At 40.0% G+C, this 21,416-nt stretch overlaps 1 protein-coding gene across 1 annotated transcript in view; it reads right to left on the bottom strand.

The window, feature by feature from the left end:
* LOC150091697 (uncharacterized) overlaps positions 1–21,180 on the bottom strand; it is a 75,650-nt gene extending 54,470 nt beyond the window's left edge. Inside the window, exons 1-3 of the mRNA XM_090369311.1 lie at positions 20,844–21,180; positions 9,425–9,487; positions 7,343–7,533 (exon numbers count right to left, since the gene is read on the bottom strand). Of these exons, the coding sequence (XP_090225437.1) occupies positions 7,343–7,533; positions 9,425–9,473 (240 nt within the window). The 5' untranslated portion in view covers positions 9,474–9,487; positions 20,844–21,180. The remainder of the gene's footprint in view (positions 1–7,342; positions 7,534–9,424; positions 9,488–20,843) is intronic.
* Positions 21,181–21,416: the final 236 nt, after the last annotated feature.

Below are 21,416 nucleotides of genomic sequence, written 5' to 3'. Positions count from 1 at the left end.
CACCTTCCCAGCTTCATGGAAGACTGCAACCTTAAAACTAATTCTGAAAAACTCGGACAAGCCACCACAGAACCCAGCCTCATATCGCCCAATTGCCTTACTCTCCGTGATGGCCAAACTACTGGAGCGTTTACTCTTGTTTCGACTTTCTGCCTGCTACGAGGAACACCAACTCTCCCCAGAAAAACAATATGGCTTTAAAAAAGGCTGCAGCACTGAAGACGCTATCAACAATCTAATCACCCAAGCAACGCACTCAGCTTTCAAGTACTCTCTTGCTATATTGGTGGACTTTGCTGGAGCTTTCGACCGCCTGTGGTGGCCCAGGGTTCTTCGGCGACTTCGGCAATCAAATGTTTCTAAAAATCTATATAACAGTTTGAAGTCTTATCTAACCAACAGAAAAGTACGAGTTACTAACAAATATCAGACAGTTACCAGATTCATCCACCGGGGATGTCCGCAGGGCTCTGTGCTTGGCCCGTTCCTCTGGTCTATTGTCTTGGACGAGTTCCTGGGCTTGGACCTTGGGGGGGGGGGCTGAGCCCTTGGCCTTTGCGGACGACCTTGTCCTGTTGGTGCGTGCGGACACTAGGTCGTCCTTGGAAATTATTGCAAATGCGGCGCTTGTGAAGCTCCAGAACTGGGCAGCCTTGCACAAACTTACCATCTCGGCAGAAAAACAAAATCCATTCTCCTCAAGGGCAGACTACAAATTAGAAGACCACCTACGATGAAATTAAACTTCACCCCCATCCGACTGTACACAGAGGTTAAATACTTAGGTATTTACATTGACTCGGGTCTTAATTTCCATAACCACCTGAAATATCTAGCCACCAAAATCCGGAAGTATGCCGCCATGATCAGGAGGGTGAGCAGAGCCGACTGGGGCCTGAAGCACAAAGCTCTGACCCTCATATACAAAGCAGTACATGTCCCGATTGTTTGCTACGGTGCCTCCACCTGGTATAGACAAGCTATACTAACAAAAAACAAACAGAAGCTGGATACAATTCAAAGGTTCATGCTGCTATCAATTAGTAGGGCGTGCCGCACTGTTAGCACCCCTACCTTGCAAGTTCTAACAGGTTGTCAGCCACTCTACCTAGAAGTAGTCAGGCGAGGCCTATATTACCACCTTAGGACAGGAACATCAGCTGAAATAGTAAATCTCCAGCTGGATCTTGCAAATGACCCCAAGATAGAGAAGAGGAGAGTCACCCAACACCTACAAGCGATATGGCAACAGAGCTGGGAAACCACGCAGAAAGGAGACATCACGAGGCGATTCCTCCCAACTATAAACCATACTCCCCCAGAGCCCCCTCCCTGGTTCTCACCTGGTCTGCACATGACGTTTATTATCATTGGACACGGCCCCTTCCGTCAGAAACTCACAGCTATGGGAATTGAAAGAGACCCGCGGTGCCATTGTGGAGAAGAAGAGTCCTGGGGGCATCTCATGTATGAGTGCCCTGCCTATGACAACAGTAGAATCAAGTTTGCTACCGCAATTCAAAGGAATCCACGTAACCAAGAGTCCTCGCTGCCGCTCGATGAAAACACGTACAGGGCACTACCTGTGTATGTGCAGGAAATCTTTGCACTGAGGCTAGCCAAGATTGCTGAAATGAGAACAACATTGGATCATGCTGCCCAAGGCCTGAATGAGACTGGCGTGGGTTAGCTCCTTCTCCGCTAGAGAACACTGCCTTGACAACTTGCTAATCCTTTAATGGTAGGAACACTGCTGGTACCATTCTGGTGCGGGACTGCTGGCACTCATCGAGTGCGGGACAGTGCTGCAAATCCCTTATAGGGTAGGAATAGCCGGCACCGTTCTGGTGCGGGATTGGTAGCACTCTGGAGAACTTCTGAGTGCGGGATACAAAGTCCATTGGCCTCTGGTGATCATGCAGGGGCACCTGTCCCCTGCTACTTTAACTCCCACTCCCAGACTCCTATTTTCACCTCACAAAGTGCGGACTGCTCCTCAACTTCAGTCCGTCCTCCTTTTCCCTCTTTGTGTTCCTTCTAACTCGTACTCCTGCTCTGTTTTCTCTCCCCCCCTTTTTTTTTTCACTTGACCTTTGTCAGGAAGCTCAGGCAACCCTGGCAAAGGCCAGCCAGAGTATAATGGGCAGCCTGGCTCACCTTCCAGTGGTGGTGGCGGGCAACGTGGGGTCCCGCTAGGGGCTCTGCGGCCAAACAGCCAGAGAAACAACAATAAAACATAACACTGCTCTGACAGAAACCAGACATTACACTTTTTCTGGCTTTTACAGAGATTCTGTACTTCTTCACAAAGTACCATGGTGCAGATGTGGGAAACCACAGGTGGCACCTTTCACAAAACACTATGCCACTATCTTTATTGGTCTGGCAGTCTAGGTGGACACAGTCTACAAAAGGAGAAGTCACCTAGAAAATTCATTCCTACAATAGCAACAGTATACCCAAAATCTCCCACATGGTTCTCCCCTGGCCTATACGTCACTTTTTTGTTAACTGGCCATGGATCTATCAGAGGAAAGCTCACTACACTCGGGATTACCGAAAACCCACAATGCCTCTGTGGTTCCCTCGAAAGTTGGGACCACCTGATGTACGAGTGCGAAATATATGAAGATTTGAGATGCTTCCTCCTGACTAGGATACATTACCTTCCTAAAAACCAAGAACAGCACATCCTCGAAAGAGAAGAAGATTATGTCGCCTTTACGCGCTACGCACAAGATTTATTCGCACGACGAAAGACCCTACCATGGATATAGTCACTATTCCGATCATCGTCAAAACCAAGAGAAGACAACCACCTATATTTTGGGAATCAATGCAAAGGCCTACCAGCAAATGAGACTACACCGCCACCAAATCTAAGAAGATCCAGTATAGGACAACCACAGCTACATTCCTATTTATATCCCTCCTGACTTAGACACAGATCACCGGATGACATCACCACTGAAATTAACATCACAACCGGATCTGAATGAGAAGAGCAGGAAGATTCTGCCAAATGGCGATCAGGCTTGTGCTCTCTTGCACGGCAACTTTTGTCCCACTTCCATCCCTTACTTTCGCCTGATGGATGTATTTCATTATACCTGGGGGATGCCTTATTCATCCCCATATTTCTACCTGTCCCCCGCTTTCCTGACTCTAAAGTCCACCCGCTCTAACTCTTTTTTTTTTTTTTTTTTTCATCGGTCTTTGTCAGGAAGCTTAGGCGACCCTGCAGAGACTAGCCAGAGAATAATGGGCAGCCTGGCTACCTCCTAGCGGTGTGTGCGGGCAACGTGGGGTTCCATCAGGGGCCTGCGGCCAAATGCTAGGACACCCAACAGAACCCAACGCAAAACTACGTATTCAACACAGAACACTTTTCTGGCAGTTACAGTAGTTCTGTATTTCTTCATAGTGTACATATGGCGCAGATGCGGGAAACCACATTGGGCGCCTGACCCTAATACTATGCATACTATGTTTATTGGTCGGTACCCGCAAACGGCACCGAAACTCTCACTTGGAAGGACACCATCAACACTATCTTGGATAATCTGCTTCCTTCTGATCGCTCAGAGGATGACTTGACTACTCATCAACAAATAAGACAGCTCAATAACTCCTACACTACTACTTCTGAATCTCAGTCATTTACGCAGCTGGAGGTGGACACAGCTGTCCTAAAAATTAACAACTGTGGTTGTCCGGGCCTCGACCTTTATGAGGGCATCTTTATCAAACAATTCCACAAGCTACGTCCAACGGTTCTTCCGACTCTATTCAACAAATGTCTGAATGAAAGCACATTCCCTGTTATCTGGAAGACAGCTCTTCTTAAACTAATTCCTAAACCTTCAAACACCCAAAGTGGCAAGTCCTTCCGTCCTATTGCTCTGTTATCGCATTTGGCCAAAACACTTGAAAGGCTGATTGCTATAAGACTCACTTCACTATTCACGAACACCTCTCTTGTATCAGACGATCAATATGGTTTCCGAACTGGACGAGGAAGTGAAGAAGAGCAGTCGTTGAATTCCTTTCTCGAGTTAACTCTGCAAACTCTAAATACCTTCTTGCTATTTTTGTCGAATTTTCTGCGGCGTTTGATCTGTTATGGTGGACTAGTTTGTTTGCTCGCTTACGTGTTGCCGATTGTCCTCTTCCTCTCCATAACCTTTTAAGAAGTTATTTTGAAAACCGTACAGTTTCTGTTATTTCTGGATCTAACTCCATCTCCCGCTCTGTCACTATGGGCTCTCCCCAAGGCTGTGTTCTTGGACCACTTGCCTGGAACATCGTTCTTGACGAATGGCTCCTTAAAACTATTCCTTATACTTCCAAACTGGCTTATGCAGACGATCTCACCCTGCTGATCTAGGGCAGTTCCCGTGCCTCCCTTGAAAGTACTGCCAACTTAGTCATGTCAGATCTCTCTCAATGGTCCACCACAAATAAATTATCCATATCCTCATCGAAAACTAAAATGATGCTGGTTAAGGGTTTGCTTAATATTTCACGGCGACCTGTTTTAAACTTCAAAACAAATCACTTTCCATGGTTTCTTCTCTAAATTTTTTTGGTCTGATCATTGATAATAAACTTACGTTTACTTGGAAGATCTCTCAGAGAAAGTCAAAAAACTTACCTTCTCACTTCTGCGTCTCTCTAAACAATCTTGGGGTCTTAATTCTCGTTCTCTACTGTTATATTACAAAGCTGTGTTTCTACCAATTTGTTCCTATGGCGCGGCCGCCTGGTTCTGGCATGTTAAGAAGGTTTCAGTACAGACTAAACTTCACAGCATTCAACGTAAAATGCTTTTAGCAATGTGCAGGGCCTGTAGGACTGTGTCTACTCCTGCTTTGCAGGTCCTTAACGGCTGTCTGCCCCTCGATCTCTTTCTTATGTATCGAGGCCTGTGCTTCTACATTAGGCACGCTGTCCCTGTCACCTTTCTTGGCATTACCATCGATGTCACTGTGGATCCCAAGGCAGAGAAAAGACGCTGTTGGAATATTTTGATGCAGAGCTGGCAAGACAGATGGTCCGCTACCTCTAAGGGTCTTGTCACTTTAAAGTTCATCCCTAACGTCACCTTTGCCACATTAGAGTCCACTCAGAAATGGTTTCATCCTGGTCTGTACACACTCTACTTACTCTCTGGTCATGGCTCCCTTAATGCGAAACTTGCAACTTTCAACCTTGCTGAATCACCTCTCTGCTCTTGTGGTGACCCAGAAGACTGGGAACATATTTTATACCACTGCCATCAGTACCTAGATCTTCGACAGAACCTTCTTCTCTCCACCAGTATCACTGTCCCCGGAAATGAGCTGAACTTCCTGAGCACCACAGAAAATTTCCAGTCCCTGCAAGAATTTGCTCGTCATGCTTTTGATCGCCGGAGACTCCTTCTCACTCAACTACGGAATACCTCCTAGCCTTTCTAGTGGAGACCCCTGCTGGCACTGGCTTTTGGCCAGTGCGGACTCAGATATATAATATATACTTTTTTCCCCCTCTTTTTTTCTTTTCACTTTTTATTTTTTTTACAATTTTATTTTTTATTTATTTTTCTAATTTTTATTTTATCATTTTTTTATTATATTTTATTTTATTTTATTTTATTATTATTATATTTTTTTAAACTTTTTTTGTATTTATTTACTTATTTATTTTTGCTGGTTTGGGCTGACCGATGGACAGGATTTTATCTAGTTTTTATTATTTTCTTACATATAAGTACTGTACATGTGTACATGTACCTAGTGGTAATGGAAATAGTATGAGTATTCTGATTTGTTGTTTCATTTTATATTATTATTATGTTTTATTATATTTATATTTATGTTAACCCTTGTGGGTAGCACAGTTGGAATAATCACCGTTCTGCCCACACCGGATGGAAAAGATCTGAGTTGGAATCCTGATGACTCAAGGAATTTTTAGGGGACTCTTTCAAAACGTGGCTACGTTATCTGTCTCAGACGAGGGCAGCATGGTTTTTTGCCCGGAAACTCGGGGTTTTCGTCCATCAAAGAGCAAATCGACTAAAGAACACACTCAATTTACAGTAATATATATGACATAATATGATCTAAGTCGCTGGTTTTGTACTGCCCAGGCGAAGAAAAGCGAGGTCATCATTGATACTGTTCCACAAATTATGGCATCATTCGACAGTCTGATACCTTCAGCATTAATTTTTAAATCATGTCCTGTATATATTTTGCTTGCAATTTTTATTTCAAACTTTATGAATGAACTTACGCAATTACATTTTAAGGGGTTTTTCATCCAGAAAAAAGCAAATCGACCATAGAAGACACATAATTTACAAACATAATATATACAGTATTATTTTAAATATGCCTCTAATAAAGTGAGTTTTCAGGATGAGAATACGAGCTGGAATATAGTCTGCCGAAAGGTGATTTAATATCGAGAAGTATTTCTCGATATTAAATCAGATTAATATCGAGAAATATTACGTCATGTCGAGATTTTTGTCAAATGTTTGTTGAATTTTAGAAGAGCGTGTCCAGGTTATTGCTAATTGTTGATCTCTTTCAGAACACTGTTTGGAGGTTAGGTGGTTAATGAGACGAAGTTGTTTTGGAAAATGTTTGAAAGAAGAACATTCTGAAAGTTCTTATGGAGTGAACATATAACTGAAATTGGCCATAGATCTTTTGGGCCCTTCGACTGCATGACTTTGAGAATGCATTTTACGTTATTTTAGCGCCAGTTTCATGATTCGTACCACTGTTTTGAATCTGCAGAAAACTAAGGGATCTATAATAAACAAGATACGGTTTTAGGATAAACATTAGAAACACATATGAACAACCTTTGGCAACATTTTCTTTTTTAAACTCTGTTTAATCAACGACTAGTCCGTAGGATACAAGTTTGTTGCAGGGTTTTTATGATCATTAATCCATATTGTCTGATTTTCTGTTTTCTGGATGAAAACCCCAATTTTCCGGCAGATAAAACCATGCTACTCTCACCTGAGACCGACTAACTTAGCCAAGTTGTATAAAAGACATAAAAATTCCTCGCCCGATTGATGGAATTCGAACTGAGGTCTGTTTGTTCCACAGGGTGCTGGGAGGAAGGTTATTATCTCAACTGTACTGTCCACGAAGGCCACACAGTAATGGAAGCGGGATTATAATGCGACGGTTGGAGGTGTGGACTAAATGTTGTCTCTGTTGATTCATGAAACAAGTGTTCATTTCTGTGAACAAGACTATGCTATATGATAAGATACTTCTAACATAAGATGAAAGGGAAAAAATGACTAAATTAGGAATTACTGTACACTTACCTCAGTAAACATATAAAAATTTAAAGCAGATATTAATATGTTGTAGGTTAACATGATACTTTTTAAATCGAAAGGTTCTCGGTTTTCCATCAATTTTGGACCTACGATTTTGGAGAAGATTAAATAGCTAGATGCGATCAGAAACACTGCATTTGGATTACCTATTAGAGGCAAGATTTCTGTAGTGGGATCTAGAAATAAGAGAAAATATAGAATTTAGACGCCCCCATTGCAATTTCTCTGGTAATATCTTACAAAATATTAGAAAACAAACTGCTTCATTCACTGGAAACATTTAAAGTATAAAGGAACAGGGGGATTAGTAAAATGATAGAGGAGGCTTACAATCTCTCCTAAAAGTTTTTGAATCACGTTTCATTTTTCTTAGATTTCAAAGTTAGCATTAAGATAGGACCACTTTGTTTATCAATTTTTATTAAAATATAAAATATCAAAAAACTTAAATAATGTTTAAGAAATATTGAAGAAATTTCTAGAATATTCCAAAGAGGTGCAGAAGACTCCTGAATTCTTTAGAACGTTGTAGATGATTCTAGAATATAGGTCCTCGTGGGTAACACACTTAGTAGAATCGCCGTCCTCCCACATCAGTGGAAAAGACTTCAGTTCTAGTCCCGTTTGCACGATTTGGACGATTGTAGAGTGGAAGTTCAAATTTGACGTTTTTGGATCCTAGCATAGAGCTTATGTGAGACGATCAACTGAGAAAAAAAATGGTGCTACATTTTTTACTGCCTATAGTCAAACACAGTGGTAGTTTTATGATGATCTGGGGTTGCTCCTGTTTTTCTGGAGTAGGTGACATCGCCAGAAATGGAGGAATTTTAATAAAAGAGGACTATAAATCTTGGACATAAATGCAGCATCATCTCGACTTAGTATAATAAGCTTTATATTACAACCAGACAATGATCCAAAGAACAGCTCCAACTGCAGGGACTATCGAACCAATAAACAACAGGAGGGTGTATTACAAATTATTGTGTGGCCACCCCAATTGCTTGACTTAAATCCAATAGAGTTTTAATGGGATCATCTAGCCCATAATGTCTGCTCATCTTCACAAAACGTATGGGAACCTTGCAGATCGCTTGGAATAATGTTTCGCAAGGTATCTAGGATACATTTAGACATGGCCGTTTTGGGGATATTATGAAGCCAATATGTCCTATATGGATGGTTGGTCAGTGTGTCGTTTTAGACAAATCAACAACTTAGGGTATGTAGACGAAAAACCCAAGTTCATCCGAGAAAAAGCATGCTACTCCAGACTGAGAGCAGCTAACTCAGCCATGTCTCAAAAAAGAACTATAAAGTCAAGTCCTTGACGGGATTTGAACTCAAGTCTTTCCCACGCGGTGTGGGGGGTGGACGGCGATTTTACTAACAGTGCTCTCTTTATTTCTTATGGATTGAAACGTTCCTTCTAATTGTTTGCTAAAAGGTGAATATGCAAATGAAACATTGCAAAAGGAGATAATGGAAAAGTGGCGGGCAGGTGGGTCTATTCTGTGAAGGGTCAGGTCACCTATGTCTTTCTCCCAAGGGTAGACATGATGTGTGGAAAAATGTTCTAAGGATATTTGCATGCAAAATTTTGTTTTAGCATGGATTGAAACCTAAGTTCTGGGAAAGAAGGGGTTGAGCAGAACATCATTTGTGGTTGTGGTAATGCTGAAACTACGGATCGTAGTTTTAGCATTACCACAACCGCAATGAGGCAGTTTCCTTTTTATGAAGATTTATGGGAGATATTGAATGGAGGTAATGATAAAATGGAGCCTCTGAGATCTTTAGTAATCAACAAAGTAATCAGCAATTTACAGGAAATATACAAGGTGCAATATAATTTTAGTAGCTGTTGCTCCTAAACCCTACAACAACAACTAGTAAGTTGGCCCCCATGTGTGCTTTAGGTTGATAGATTGAGATTCAGAGGTCAGTCAGGGAAGGAGTCAAAAAGGTGGTTTATTTTATTTATTTCATTATTATTTAGATATATTTAATATTTTAATGCATTACATAAAATAATATTCCTTATTTTGGTTACATTTAACTTACCAGGAGTTCCAAATATCGATTCCAGGAAGCCTTGTTCTTTGAAAGACATCGTTGCCGTCTTCCCTAAAAAAGTAATTATTAAAGTTAGACCTTCACTTCATTTGATAACTCAAACTGGCGGCTTTAGATTGGGCAGAATGGAAAGAAACTCGAGCAAACTTAGATCTTGAGGTATATCAGAGCAGTGCGCATGATTTGGCAAATACCTCAGTTAAAATTATTTTATTAGACTCACCCAGAATTTGTTCTGTATACTCGTTTATGTAATGTGTCTGTAAATTGCGTGTGTTCTGTGGTCGATTTGCCTGTTTTTGCTGGACGAATAAACCCCAGTTTCTGGGGGGAAAAAAACCTTGCTATCTACGCTTTAGACCGATCAACTCAGCCACGGAGTGAAAAAGGCCCTTTAAAGTTCCTCGCGTTATCGACGGGATTCGAACCAGGATCTTTTTCACGCGGTGTGGGGAGAACGGTGACAATAGGACGGTGGTGAGGCAAAAAGTATCATGATGCAGCTGTCCATTCCCTCAGTATAATCAAGGTCAGATATCGAGTTTTATTAAGCAGAAGAAGTGGGAAATGAGACAAAAATATAATAGTCTGCCACAAATAGAAGTATTCTTATTAGCGGAGGATGCCCGAATCATGCAGAGAGAGAAGCCACCAAGAAACATAAGTTGAAAAGTGTCATTAGCACTATAGCTGAAACAATAGCTGAAATATAATTTTAACCTGGAGAGGCTAATATAAGATATTCAAAAATATTTGAAGGAGAATACTAGGTTAGACTGTTGTCATTGTTGATTGAAATGAGTTCTTAAATTTAAATTAATATAGCAGATTTACACTGCCCTTCCATTAATATCCGGACACTTGCCTTTAGACAAAAAAAAAGAGCTTTCATTGTGCCATTTAATATTTTGTGCTGAAACCTTTTGCTTTCATGACGGCCTTCAATCTTCACGGCATACTCTCAACCAGCTTTTAATAAATGTCAGGTGATATGTTCCTCCAGTCGGCCTTTAAAGCAGCTACTAGTTCGGCCTTGTTCTTTGAGCGATCTCGATGTGCACGTAACCGACGATCCAATACATCCCAAAGGTGCTCGATAGGGTTCAAATCAGCACTCTGGGCTGGACAATCCAACTTTTCCACACCCATGTCCTCAAACCACTCTGTTACGACCCGAACAGTATGCCATGGCGCGTTGTCATGCTGATACAGGTATGAGTCTTCCTCGAAGTATTGCCATAATGTCGGAAGTGCATAATTGTCCAGGCTGTCCTGCTATTGCACTGCATTCATGGTTTTGTCGATAACGACTAATGGGCCAAAGCTAAATCATGAAAGGAGCCCCATATCATGACACTGCCTCCACCAAACTTCGTCGTTTGGACGATATAATCAGGAATAAACTGTTCTCCTGGCATTCGCCCCACCCAGGAATGGCCATCAGACTCATAATTGCGAACGTCAAGTCGTCTGTCCATAGGACTGTCTCCAGTGCTCTGCAGTCCAGGATTCGCGCTCCTTACACCATGTTAATCGGCGTCTAGCATTTGTTGACGTGATCAAATTCTGTTGAACTCTTAAGGTATTTAAGTTGAACGTGTCATCTTGCATGTTCATTTTTGCAATTGCGTGTTCGAAGCCCGGTGTGCATATTTATAGACGTGTTGCATGCATAGTACTTGTTTGCCCATCCATGGAGCTATGCCCGGATATTAATGGTAGGGCAGTGTATATTGATAATGACAGTCGTGCTCAAAACAATTTTTAGAAATAGAAATCTTTTAGAAATAGCTGAAAGAACATAAATAATATCGGTACATATATGACACTATTAATTGCACAAAAATCATGAAAGCGGTGATTTTTTTCACTGCTTTGCTCGCACTATATAACCAAGACAGATGAATAACGAAGAAACACAATAAAACGCATACTAATATTTCGTTGGTTTGCTTTGATGTTGATTAGTGCACATCGTTGTGGCATCGACTGGATAAAGTTCTGAAAGTATTCCTGAGAAATCTCATGGTACCAAACACTGATTAATGTCTACTGGAGCCCTCTAAGTATTTTTGGTTTCTTTTGCATTATTGAAACACTCATTTTTTTCCAACAATTTTCAACTGGATTTCGATCTGAACTGTTCCCAGGCCATGTTATTGTGTAAATTGATTTATGCTTCAACCATTTTGCACCTGTGGACAGTAAAGACAGCGAAATAAATTACATTTATTTAAGCAAGAGTGCGACATATCATAAATTTAAAGCTTTTGCTAATTTTATGATGTAGTATTTACAGTTTTGGCTCTATGACTTGGATCAATGTCTTCCTGAATATGCAACTGGCACATCTCCATAATGATCTTTAATTGTGGGAAGTATTTTGTCTCAAGAATGTCCTTTTACGCTTCAGCATTCACCGTATCCTTCCCAAATTCAAGACGACCAACTCCTGTACGTGAAATACAGCGCCAAATCATTTGAGATGCAATCACTTTGGAGACGATACAATCAGGATGAAAGTTTTCTCCTCTTTTTCTTCTGCTGGTAGTGCGAACCATGAAAGTTGAACTTTGATTCATCAGAGAAAATAAAACATTTCCTCAATCCAACTAGCAAGCTCTTTTTCCCACTTTACACGCTGGGCTTTCATTTTTTCATTTTTTGCTTCAAGAGTGGCTTTTATCTTGGGCGACTTGCTACTAATCCCAATGGGAAAAGGCGTCTACTGCAGCAATACTTGACTTTACTCCTGTATCTTCCTCGCATGCTGTTTTAAGAACTGTCGATGTGATCTCCTGTTTCCGACACACACACAGAGAAGAAATCTGTCTCGCGCTTCAAAACATATTCGTGGATGTCCATTTTCTTTCTTTCTGTGTAGACTGCCAGTTTCTGATAATTGTCATAATAAACGTGCAATTCTTAACTGATTACAGTGAATCCTTTCACCTATTTCATGTGTAGAATGCCTTTCTGAATTCAAAGTATTAGCAACACTTTTCATATATTATTTAGACATCGCAATAGCGCCAGATAAATACTGGGTTCGTAGCATATACACTGTATTTATAATGCTGCTAGGGTGCCAAAATAATGTATGGCACTTGGCGTAATCTAAGAGAACTGGATAGTGATTCGATGCAATGGAATTATGCTATTACAAATCATTAGCATTAGCATCAGTAGAGGCATATGAAGTAAGGAATCTGTCCGAAAGTTTGTCTAGTTCTTCCTTGAATTTATTTTAGCTATCAACTTAAACTACCACAACGACAAATGGAAGTTTCTTCCAGCAATCAACCACCCCCTGGCTAAAGGCAAATATCCGCATATCTATTCTAGAACTATCTTTCCTCAATTTGAATTTATGCCTCCTCAAATGCGTAATCTGAGAAAGATGAAAAATCCCATCAGCATTGAGCTTGCTCATACCATTCAAGGTTTTATACACCTCAATCAGAACGCCTCGCAGGTGCGTAGTCTCCAACGTACAGAACTTAAGTCTTTCTTGGTAAGAGCAAACCTTTGTTCTCCTCATCAATCTCGTTGCCCTTCTCTGTCCTCGTTCCAGCAGTTCTACATCCTTCCTAAAATGAGGTCTCCAGACTTGTATACATTACTCAAGGTGTGGCTGACCATTGCTTTGTACAAGGGGATAATCTCCTCCTTATCCCCGCTAGCAAAATTTCTGAATATCATTGACAAGACCCAGTGAGCTGCTCGGACAGCTTGTCTGTACTTTTCAGAAAATTTCATATCTGACTGCACACTTACCACAGGTCTTTTTCATTCTCCATCTCCCTGAGTGTAGTACCACATAGTTGATACGTTATTCTGCAATTATCCATATGAAGTAAAACTGAGAGAGGTTTAGCTAAATTTAAACTTCTGTTTAACTAAAGTGATTTACTGAAGTTTAACACTGACAAATTTTCAGCTGTCAATGCTAAATTTCAGTTTCCACCTCTCAGCCCATCTACCTTACTTTTCTAGATCCTTTGGTGCTGCAGGGTACTGTCATTAACGACTCTTCCAACTTTCGTATCGTCTGCAAACTTGTACATTAAGCCTGATATATACCCTCATCAATCTTCTTCTTCTTCTTCTTTAATGCTGCCGAATGGCGTTTGCGACTTCGTTTTGATATTGTTCTCTGTCTAGCGCAGCGTGTAGAATTTGTGCTGTTGTCATGTGAAGCCAGGTGTTGATGTTATCTAGCCATGCCATTTTCGATCTGCCTGGGCGTTTCTTGCCTTCGATCTTTCCCTCCAGGATGAGTGGTAGTAGGTGATATTTTTGTTGGTTCCTAGCGATGTGACCTAGGTATTTGCATTTCCTGCTGATGATGGTTTTGAGCAGGTCCCGTTCCGTGTGCATGTCCTGCAGGACCTGTGCGTTGGTTATCTTGGCTGTCCACGGAATTTTCAGCATTCTTCGGTAGAGCCACATATCGAAGGCCTGGAGCTTTTTTGTAGTGGCTGATGTTAGAGTCCAGGTTTCTACACCGTAGAGCAGTATTGGCCAGATGTAGCATTTCAATGTGCGTAATTTGAGCATGATGTTCAAGCTTCTGTCGGTGAGGAGGGTTCTCCATTTGGTGAATGCCTGCCTGGCTTGTTCAATTCTGCTTTTGATTTCGGCCTCATGGTTCAGCTGGTCATCAATGAGTACCCTCATCAATATCATTGATAAACATAGAAAACAACAATGGGCTCAATACTGAACCATGGAGAACTCCACTAATAACATTAATTCACGAATAGTAGTGAACAGTGATTACCACTCGCTGCCTTCCCCCGCTCAAATGTCCCTTTATCTATACAGCAACTTGCTCTTATGCCATATGCTGAAGTTGTTGTTGGGTTTTAGGAGCATCGGCGACTAAGGCCATGTTGCTCCGTGTATATTGTCTTTAAATTGCGTGTGTGTCTGTGGTCGATTTCCTGTTTGCTGGACGAAAAACCCTAGTTTCTGAGAGAAAAACCCATGCTACCCACGCCTTAAACCGACTAACTCAGTCACGTTTTGTAAATGACCCATAAAAATTTCTACCGCATCGAAGGGATTCGAACTCAGGTCTTTTACATCCGGTGTTAGGAGGAGTTTAATGCCATACTTTTTCAATTTGTACAGCTGTCTTCCATATGCCACAGTATCAAAAGCTTTCTGAAATGCAAGTATATGATATCAAAATTATTTTTTGCTTCCAGTTACTTTGTGACCATAATCGTAGTATCCAATCAAATTGGTCAGAGAACACCTCCCTTAACAAAGCTATTCTGGGTCTGAATTATAAATGCAGTCTTGTCTAGATGATCCTGAAATGCTTCTTTAACCAGTGACTCCATTATTTTCCCTGGACCAGAAGTCAAACTAACAGATCTGTAATTACTCGTGTCACCCTTTGATCCCCCTCTTTGTGAATTGTGGAAACATTTGCACATCTCCACCCCTGAATCCAAGGATGCTCTCATAATTATCGCTAATGGTTACTTAATTCTTTGTTGCCTCCTTTAATATAACGGGAATAGATCCCGTCCACCCCGCGCTTTTTTATGTTTAACTTCAACAATTTCTCTAACACTTTCTTCTCAGTTATTAAAAATAATTTAGCTCCCTATTAGAGGTTGATAAACTTCCAGCCTACACTTCCCCACAGAATTCCTCATGTGTGAATGTAGATGCAAAATACTCATTCTGTTTATCAGCTACCTGACCAGATCATCAACAGTCGACATCGATATCAAGTGGACCAATCAGATTCATCCCCTTCCTTCTAGAGTTTTTAGATAAGTAAGGAACTCTTTGCTGTTTTTCATTGCATCTTGTGCCAAAGATTTCTCCTAATCTGGTGTCGCTTGCCTGGCCTCCGTTGTGACCTGATTACAGACCAGCTTATATCTATCATAGGCTTCTGTGTCGCTGATAATTTATATGTATCCCATGCATTTTTATTCTCTGCCACGTGTCTCATTAGTTCATCTGACATCCACTGAGGTCTGAATCTTGAACAATATTTCTTGGTTGGTAAGAAATGCCTAGTAACTTTCAAAGTTTATTCCAGCACACCAGGAGGAACGGTTCTGAGTTAGAGTCCCGTCGGTGATATCAGGAATTTTTATGGGCCTTTTTAAAAACGTGGCGGAATCAGTCAGACTTGGGTGCAGGTAGCATGGTTTTTCTTCCAGCAAACAAAAAATCGACCTGAAAACACAAGCAATTTAGAGACAATGTACATGGAGCAATATGGCCTTAGTCGCTGATGCTCCTAAAACCCTATTACAACATATGATTCAAGCTTAACATGATTTTTAAATATGATGTTCTTGTATTTTTTCTTTCTCGTTAACTGTAGCGATATAAAGAGGAAATTAATTCATTTATTTACTTTCAGTTATTGTTTATTCGCAGTGCCATGAAAGTTTGAATAAGAAAGAAATTATCTGAGTTCAGTTTTGGTAGTGAACAAAAATATAGGTTTTGTTTGAACTGGGCAACGTTGATTAAAACGGTAATTTTATATTCTGAATTTGAATGTAAAGCAAGGGCAGTTTGGAGATGATTAATTACGCTTGAATCTAAAAAAAATTATATTTTGACATAAAATGCAATAGGAATCTAAGACGAATGACTAATCTATTTTCATATTGTTGTCCTATTGATTTTAGAAAATTGAATGAAGTGATAGTGTATCAAGTCTGTCACTTACTCCTTATTGTGTGCGCTGTATACCATTTATTATTATGTGTGAATCACTTCTTTTTTTTTCTGTTTCTGTACATCTCATTTGCTCATGACTATTTCCCAATTTTAGCCAAATATATGTACTTATATAGAAAATTTCATTTGGATATTTTGATAACAGAAAGAATTGTGGGCTTAATCCGTTAAGGAAATCCGTCGCCACCATAATTACAATAATTGATCAAAGAACATTAACGAGAGGTGTTAGAACCTATAGTACTTAGTACTGTGCTTGGGTTGGAGGTGCATTGCATTCATTCAAACGGAAGTTGAATGAATAAACGAGGAAGATGAAAAGTTGGTTCTGTGAGGTTGAAGTTGGACCAGTAAATGGATGTTGGCTGGTGGCGGCACGTGTTCGGACTGTTTTGAAAGAGAGAGCGCGAATTATAGAAGCCAATTCAGAAGAACAGTGCCCATGGAAGTATCTGTAAAAGAGGCATGCAGCAGAAACAGTACGTCTATCAGACAGCGAGTGGAGAGACCCTGTTAGAGATGAATCATTAATTAACCTAACTGCCCTCTTCTGAATGGAATCAAGAAGCCTGAGAAAGGTTTTGGGGGCACCACCCCAGATGTGGGAACAATATTCCTGGCAGGGCGGATTTGCGATTTATACAGAGTGAGCAGCTGTTTGGATGAGCAGCTGTTTGGAAGAAAAGTAACATCGAAAGCGAAAGAGAAAAACAAGTTTTTTAGATGCAGAGGAAGCAATATTTGTAATGTGCTTGTGCCAAGAGAGATTATAAGTCAGGGTAATCCCAAAAGAGATATATCAACTTGCTTAGAAATCGGAATGTCACCGAAGATAAGCATAGGAGCAGAAGAATCCTTTTTGCGAGATATAAGACAAGACTGAGTTTTAGAAGGGTTGAAATCAACTAAGTTGTCTTTGCCCCACTGGAGAATTGCCTGAAGATCGGCATTTAAGGAATTGGTAGCAGATTTTCGAGACGTTGAAACAGATTGAGCAGGACAAGGTTTCTCAAAATGGAAAGTTGAATGCAATGTGCTATCATCGGCAAAACTTTGGATAGGATTTCCAGTCAATGGAAGAAGGTCATTAATATACAAGAGGAACAGAGTTAGGGAAAAGAACTGAGCCTTGCGGGACACCAGCATTAGTGGAAAAGTTAGAACCAGAGAGCCATCTACCATCACCCTCAGTGAGCGATCAGAGAGAAAACTGGATAACCAATTATAAAAAACAGTTGGCAAACCAAAAGATGGAAGCTTGTTTAGAAGTCCTTTTTGCCAAACACGATCGAAAGCCTTTGATATGTCAAGAGGAACTGCTTGTGTTTCACCAAACGTTTCCATTGAATTTTTCCTTAAATGGGTAACATAAGCCAGAACATCAACAGTGGATTGACACTGACGGGATCCATACTGGCGATCGTTGATCAGACGGAAGGTTTCTAGGTAGTTTAAGAGTTGGCGGTGAATTTATTTCTCTATTACTTTAGAAAAAGTAGATGTAATTGCGATGGGACGATAATTGTATGAAAGGGATTTGTCACCATTTTTAGGAACTGGCTGGATATCAGCAAATTTCCAAGCAGAAGGAAAAATACCTTCGGAATATGAAAGTGAAAAAAGGCGGCAAAGAATAGGAGTAAGTTCAGGAGCATAGGTTTTGAGAATAAGTGGAGAAATACCATCAGGACCTGGAGCTTTCTTAGTATCAAGATTCGTCAATATCCTTCTGACATCCTTTTGACGAAAGACCACAGGAGGCATTGAATGGAGCATGTTGGGAATGGTGGGAGATGTTTTACCAAGATTATGAACACATCGGTTTGAAGAAAAATGGGATGCTAGCAGGTCAGCTTTATCCTTGGCTGAAGTGACAACAGAACCATCTGGTTTGGACAGAGGTGGGAGCAGAGATGGGCAAAAGTTGCGGCCAATAGCTTTGGCAAGAGACCAGAATGCTCGGCTACCATTAGGGCAAGAAGCAAGTTTTCTACTCTTAGCCTGTTCAAAATCTACTTTGGACTGATTAATAACCTACACTTTCTGCCTAGACTTTGGTGTAGGCAGAAAATGAAACTGAAGAATTAGAAACAAGCCAATTACGATATGCAACATTTTTCTCTTGAACAGCCTTAGCACATTTATTGGAAAACCAAGGTTTAGATAAAGGACAAAATTTTAAAATGGAGTGTGGAATAAAGGATTCCATTCATACAAGAATTATTTCACTGACACTATCTGAGCTAACGTTGACATCAAAAGTTTTGAAAAGTAATCAGACCAAGGAAAAGAAGAAAAGAAATCTCGCAGGTCATTCCATTTTGCATTCTTGTAATTTCAAACAATACGAGGTTGGGAATAGCCATGAGATAAAGGTTCCATTGGAGAAGAGACAATCACCATGTTGTGATCTGAAGTGCCTAAAGGACCATTCACTTTAACCGCGTACTTAGAAAGGTTGTTTGTGAGAAAAAGGTTAAGTGGGTTGGCTGTATGGTTAGCATTTTCCAGTATTCTTGTAGGCAAATGAACAATCTCTGCAAGGTCATTAGTAATTGCAAAAGCCTCAGCATCTCTACCAGCTGGGTCGGTGTGACTAGAAAACGGAAACCAGCTGGAGTTGTGAACATTAAAATCACCAAGGAAAATTATCTCACTATTATGAAAGTTGGACTGGAGAAAGTCATGTTGCAAAGAGAGGAAATCAAAGAGCTGCAAGTGATTAGTGGAGTTGGGAGAACAGATGAATTTGATACAATGAGGTAGAGAGATTTTAAGCCAGAGAAGATCAAAGAGAGGAGATTCCAAATTGCCAAGTCTCTGACAGGGGATATCAGAACGGACATATGCACAGGTACCACCTTTAAGGTGAAAGGAATCATATAGCGAATAATATGGGCAACTGAGATGAGCAGTTGTTGAATCAACCGATAACTGAGATTCTGTCAGAAAACGTGCATGGGGTTTGGCAGTCTGAAAGTGGAAATGGACATCGTTGAGATTAGAACCGAGACCACGTATATTTGTGAAATGAACTAGGAAGTGTAAAAGGTAATAGAGGAAATGCATATTAAAAAAAAAATAGAGATATAAAAATTTAAGTTTTCTATCACCACCACATGAGAAAATGTTTGTTAATTGTAGGCTTTTATATGTATCACCGACTTAGGCTATATTGTACCATATATAATATGCCTGTTAATTTTGTGTGTTCTGTGGTCGATTTGGTGTGTGTTGGATGAAAAGACTGAGTTTTCGGGCTTTTCATTTACAATTTCAATATCAAATTAGGGAGAAAAAACCATGCTTCCTACCCTCGCCTGGGATCAGTTAACCGAGCCACGTTGTGAAAGAGGCCAATAAAATTCTTCACAGTATCCACGGGATTCAAACCCAAGTCTCTTCGCCACGTTGTGGGGAGGATGGCGATTCTACCGACAGTGCAACCCGCAAAGGCCACGTGAATAAAAGTGATATTCTCATCCCAAGTGAGACGAAGATCCCATTGTTTTCCAAGGGAGACGAAGATCCCATTGTTTTCCAAGGGAGACAAAGGTCCCATTGTTTGTTAAGTGAGACCAAGGTCCTTTATTTCTTTGTTGGAGGTTAACTGTGCAAATTTACTGGGCTTAGTTCGAGATCAATTCTTTGAAGGTATGGTGTCTTCGTAGATGCATGGTGACTAACAATCATTTACCTGGAGATCAGCATTTAAGGTACTGGTGATGGATATTCGAGAAGTTGAAACTGTTTGTGCAGGATAAAGTTTCTCAAACTTGAAGACTGAATGCAGCGTGCTATCATCAACCAAACTATGGATAGAATTTACAGTAGAATTTCTAGGAGTTGTAGTTGTTAAGCATTCTACTGGATGAAAGATTATTAGGCTCTATTGTATCAAAAAACTTTATATAATCTATATGTTAAACGAATCCATTCGAACTGAATAGGGAGACTTCAGAGGTACAGCTTACAGTATTGCTGAAAGCAGTACTTCCTTCACTGAAGATTCCGCTCATTTACCTCCAACACTGAAGATTATTGTGCGATGTTTCCTTTTCACAACTTATTTTTCTAAAAACTCATTGACAACTTTTAAATATATTTTATTACCAAATTAGATATATGAGCAATTGTTTTCGATGAATAAAAGGAAATATTTATTCATCGAAACAGTTAATCATGAAACCTGCGTATATTATTTTTTTGTTTATTGAATTTGAAATTCGTAATTTCTAAAATTATGAATTTAACTAAGTTTCATGAAAAAAACAGCATGAAATATAAACATAAATTTCTTAACAAGAATGAAATATAGACAACTTCTTTAAAACATAAATGTAAATATCTTAAGAACAGAGAAACAGATTTCTTAAAGTCGAGATTTGACAATTTTCTAAGCCTTATGGAAAAAATCAGCTCAGTAAGCTTTAGAACACAACTATTTAAACTTTATATAATCATAATAATTATAATCTGTGAATATCGAAAAAGAAAATTAACAGTACTATAATACAGCAAGTTTCGTATTTTCATTGGTATTTAATAAATAAATACTTTTAACTTTGAAATGCACGCAATTTATCCTCTGGATGGAGATACTACATTATGCAAATTATCTTATTTTATACACCAGTTTACAGGTATAAAAAAGTCAGTAATAATAAAGGAAGAACCAACTCACCTGATATTCCGATGTGCTGTTAAGTATCAACTAATATTGGACCAACTGAGATAACATTTAAAATAAGGATTTTCCTACGAGATTTGCATAAATACGTTTACTGCACTAAGTCTGTTAACATTAAAATCTTCAGGAGAGTCCAAAAACTTGCTCGCATTAGAACAGCAGTGTTTTCTAACTGATAAAGAAAAATTGTTCCTCAAAGGATGCAGCGGGTAGGAGAGAAAAGATAGAAAGGAGTTATACTTTAACAGAATGGAATTCTCAGCTAAATTTCAATACTTAAAATTACTATCAGATTTACCAATGTGGACAGTTACTTCTTTCGAGGGACCATGATGAAAAACGTGGCATTGAGAAAGACATAATAGACAGTTCGGATTTATAAACAATCACTGAAACCGGTTAGTCAGGTGCCAAGAAAGTAAAACGTGTCCCACTTACGTTTCAGAATGGTTGGATTGAACATGGGGATTGCCGGTGAAGTCGCTTTCCATTTTAGTTTCATGTAGAGTCAAATTGGACCCATGACGTACAGTGTTTAGCCAACCGTTGTGGTTCGCTAATCCTGTT

Source organism: Mastigoproctus giganteus, chromosome 1 (assembly GCF_048544385.1).
Source record: "Mastigoproctus giganteus isolate SK-2022 chromosome 1, ASM4854438v1, whole genome shotgun sequence".
Lineage (NCBI taxonomy): Eukaryota > Metazoa > Arthropoda > Arachnida > Uropygi > Thelyphonidae > Mastigoproctus > Mastigoproctus giganteus.
Note: the sequence above shows the minus strand (reverse complement) of the source record. Positions and strands in the feature narration are given on the sequence as shown.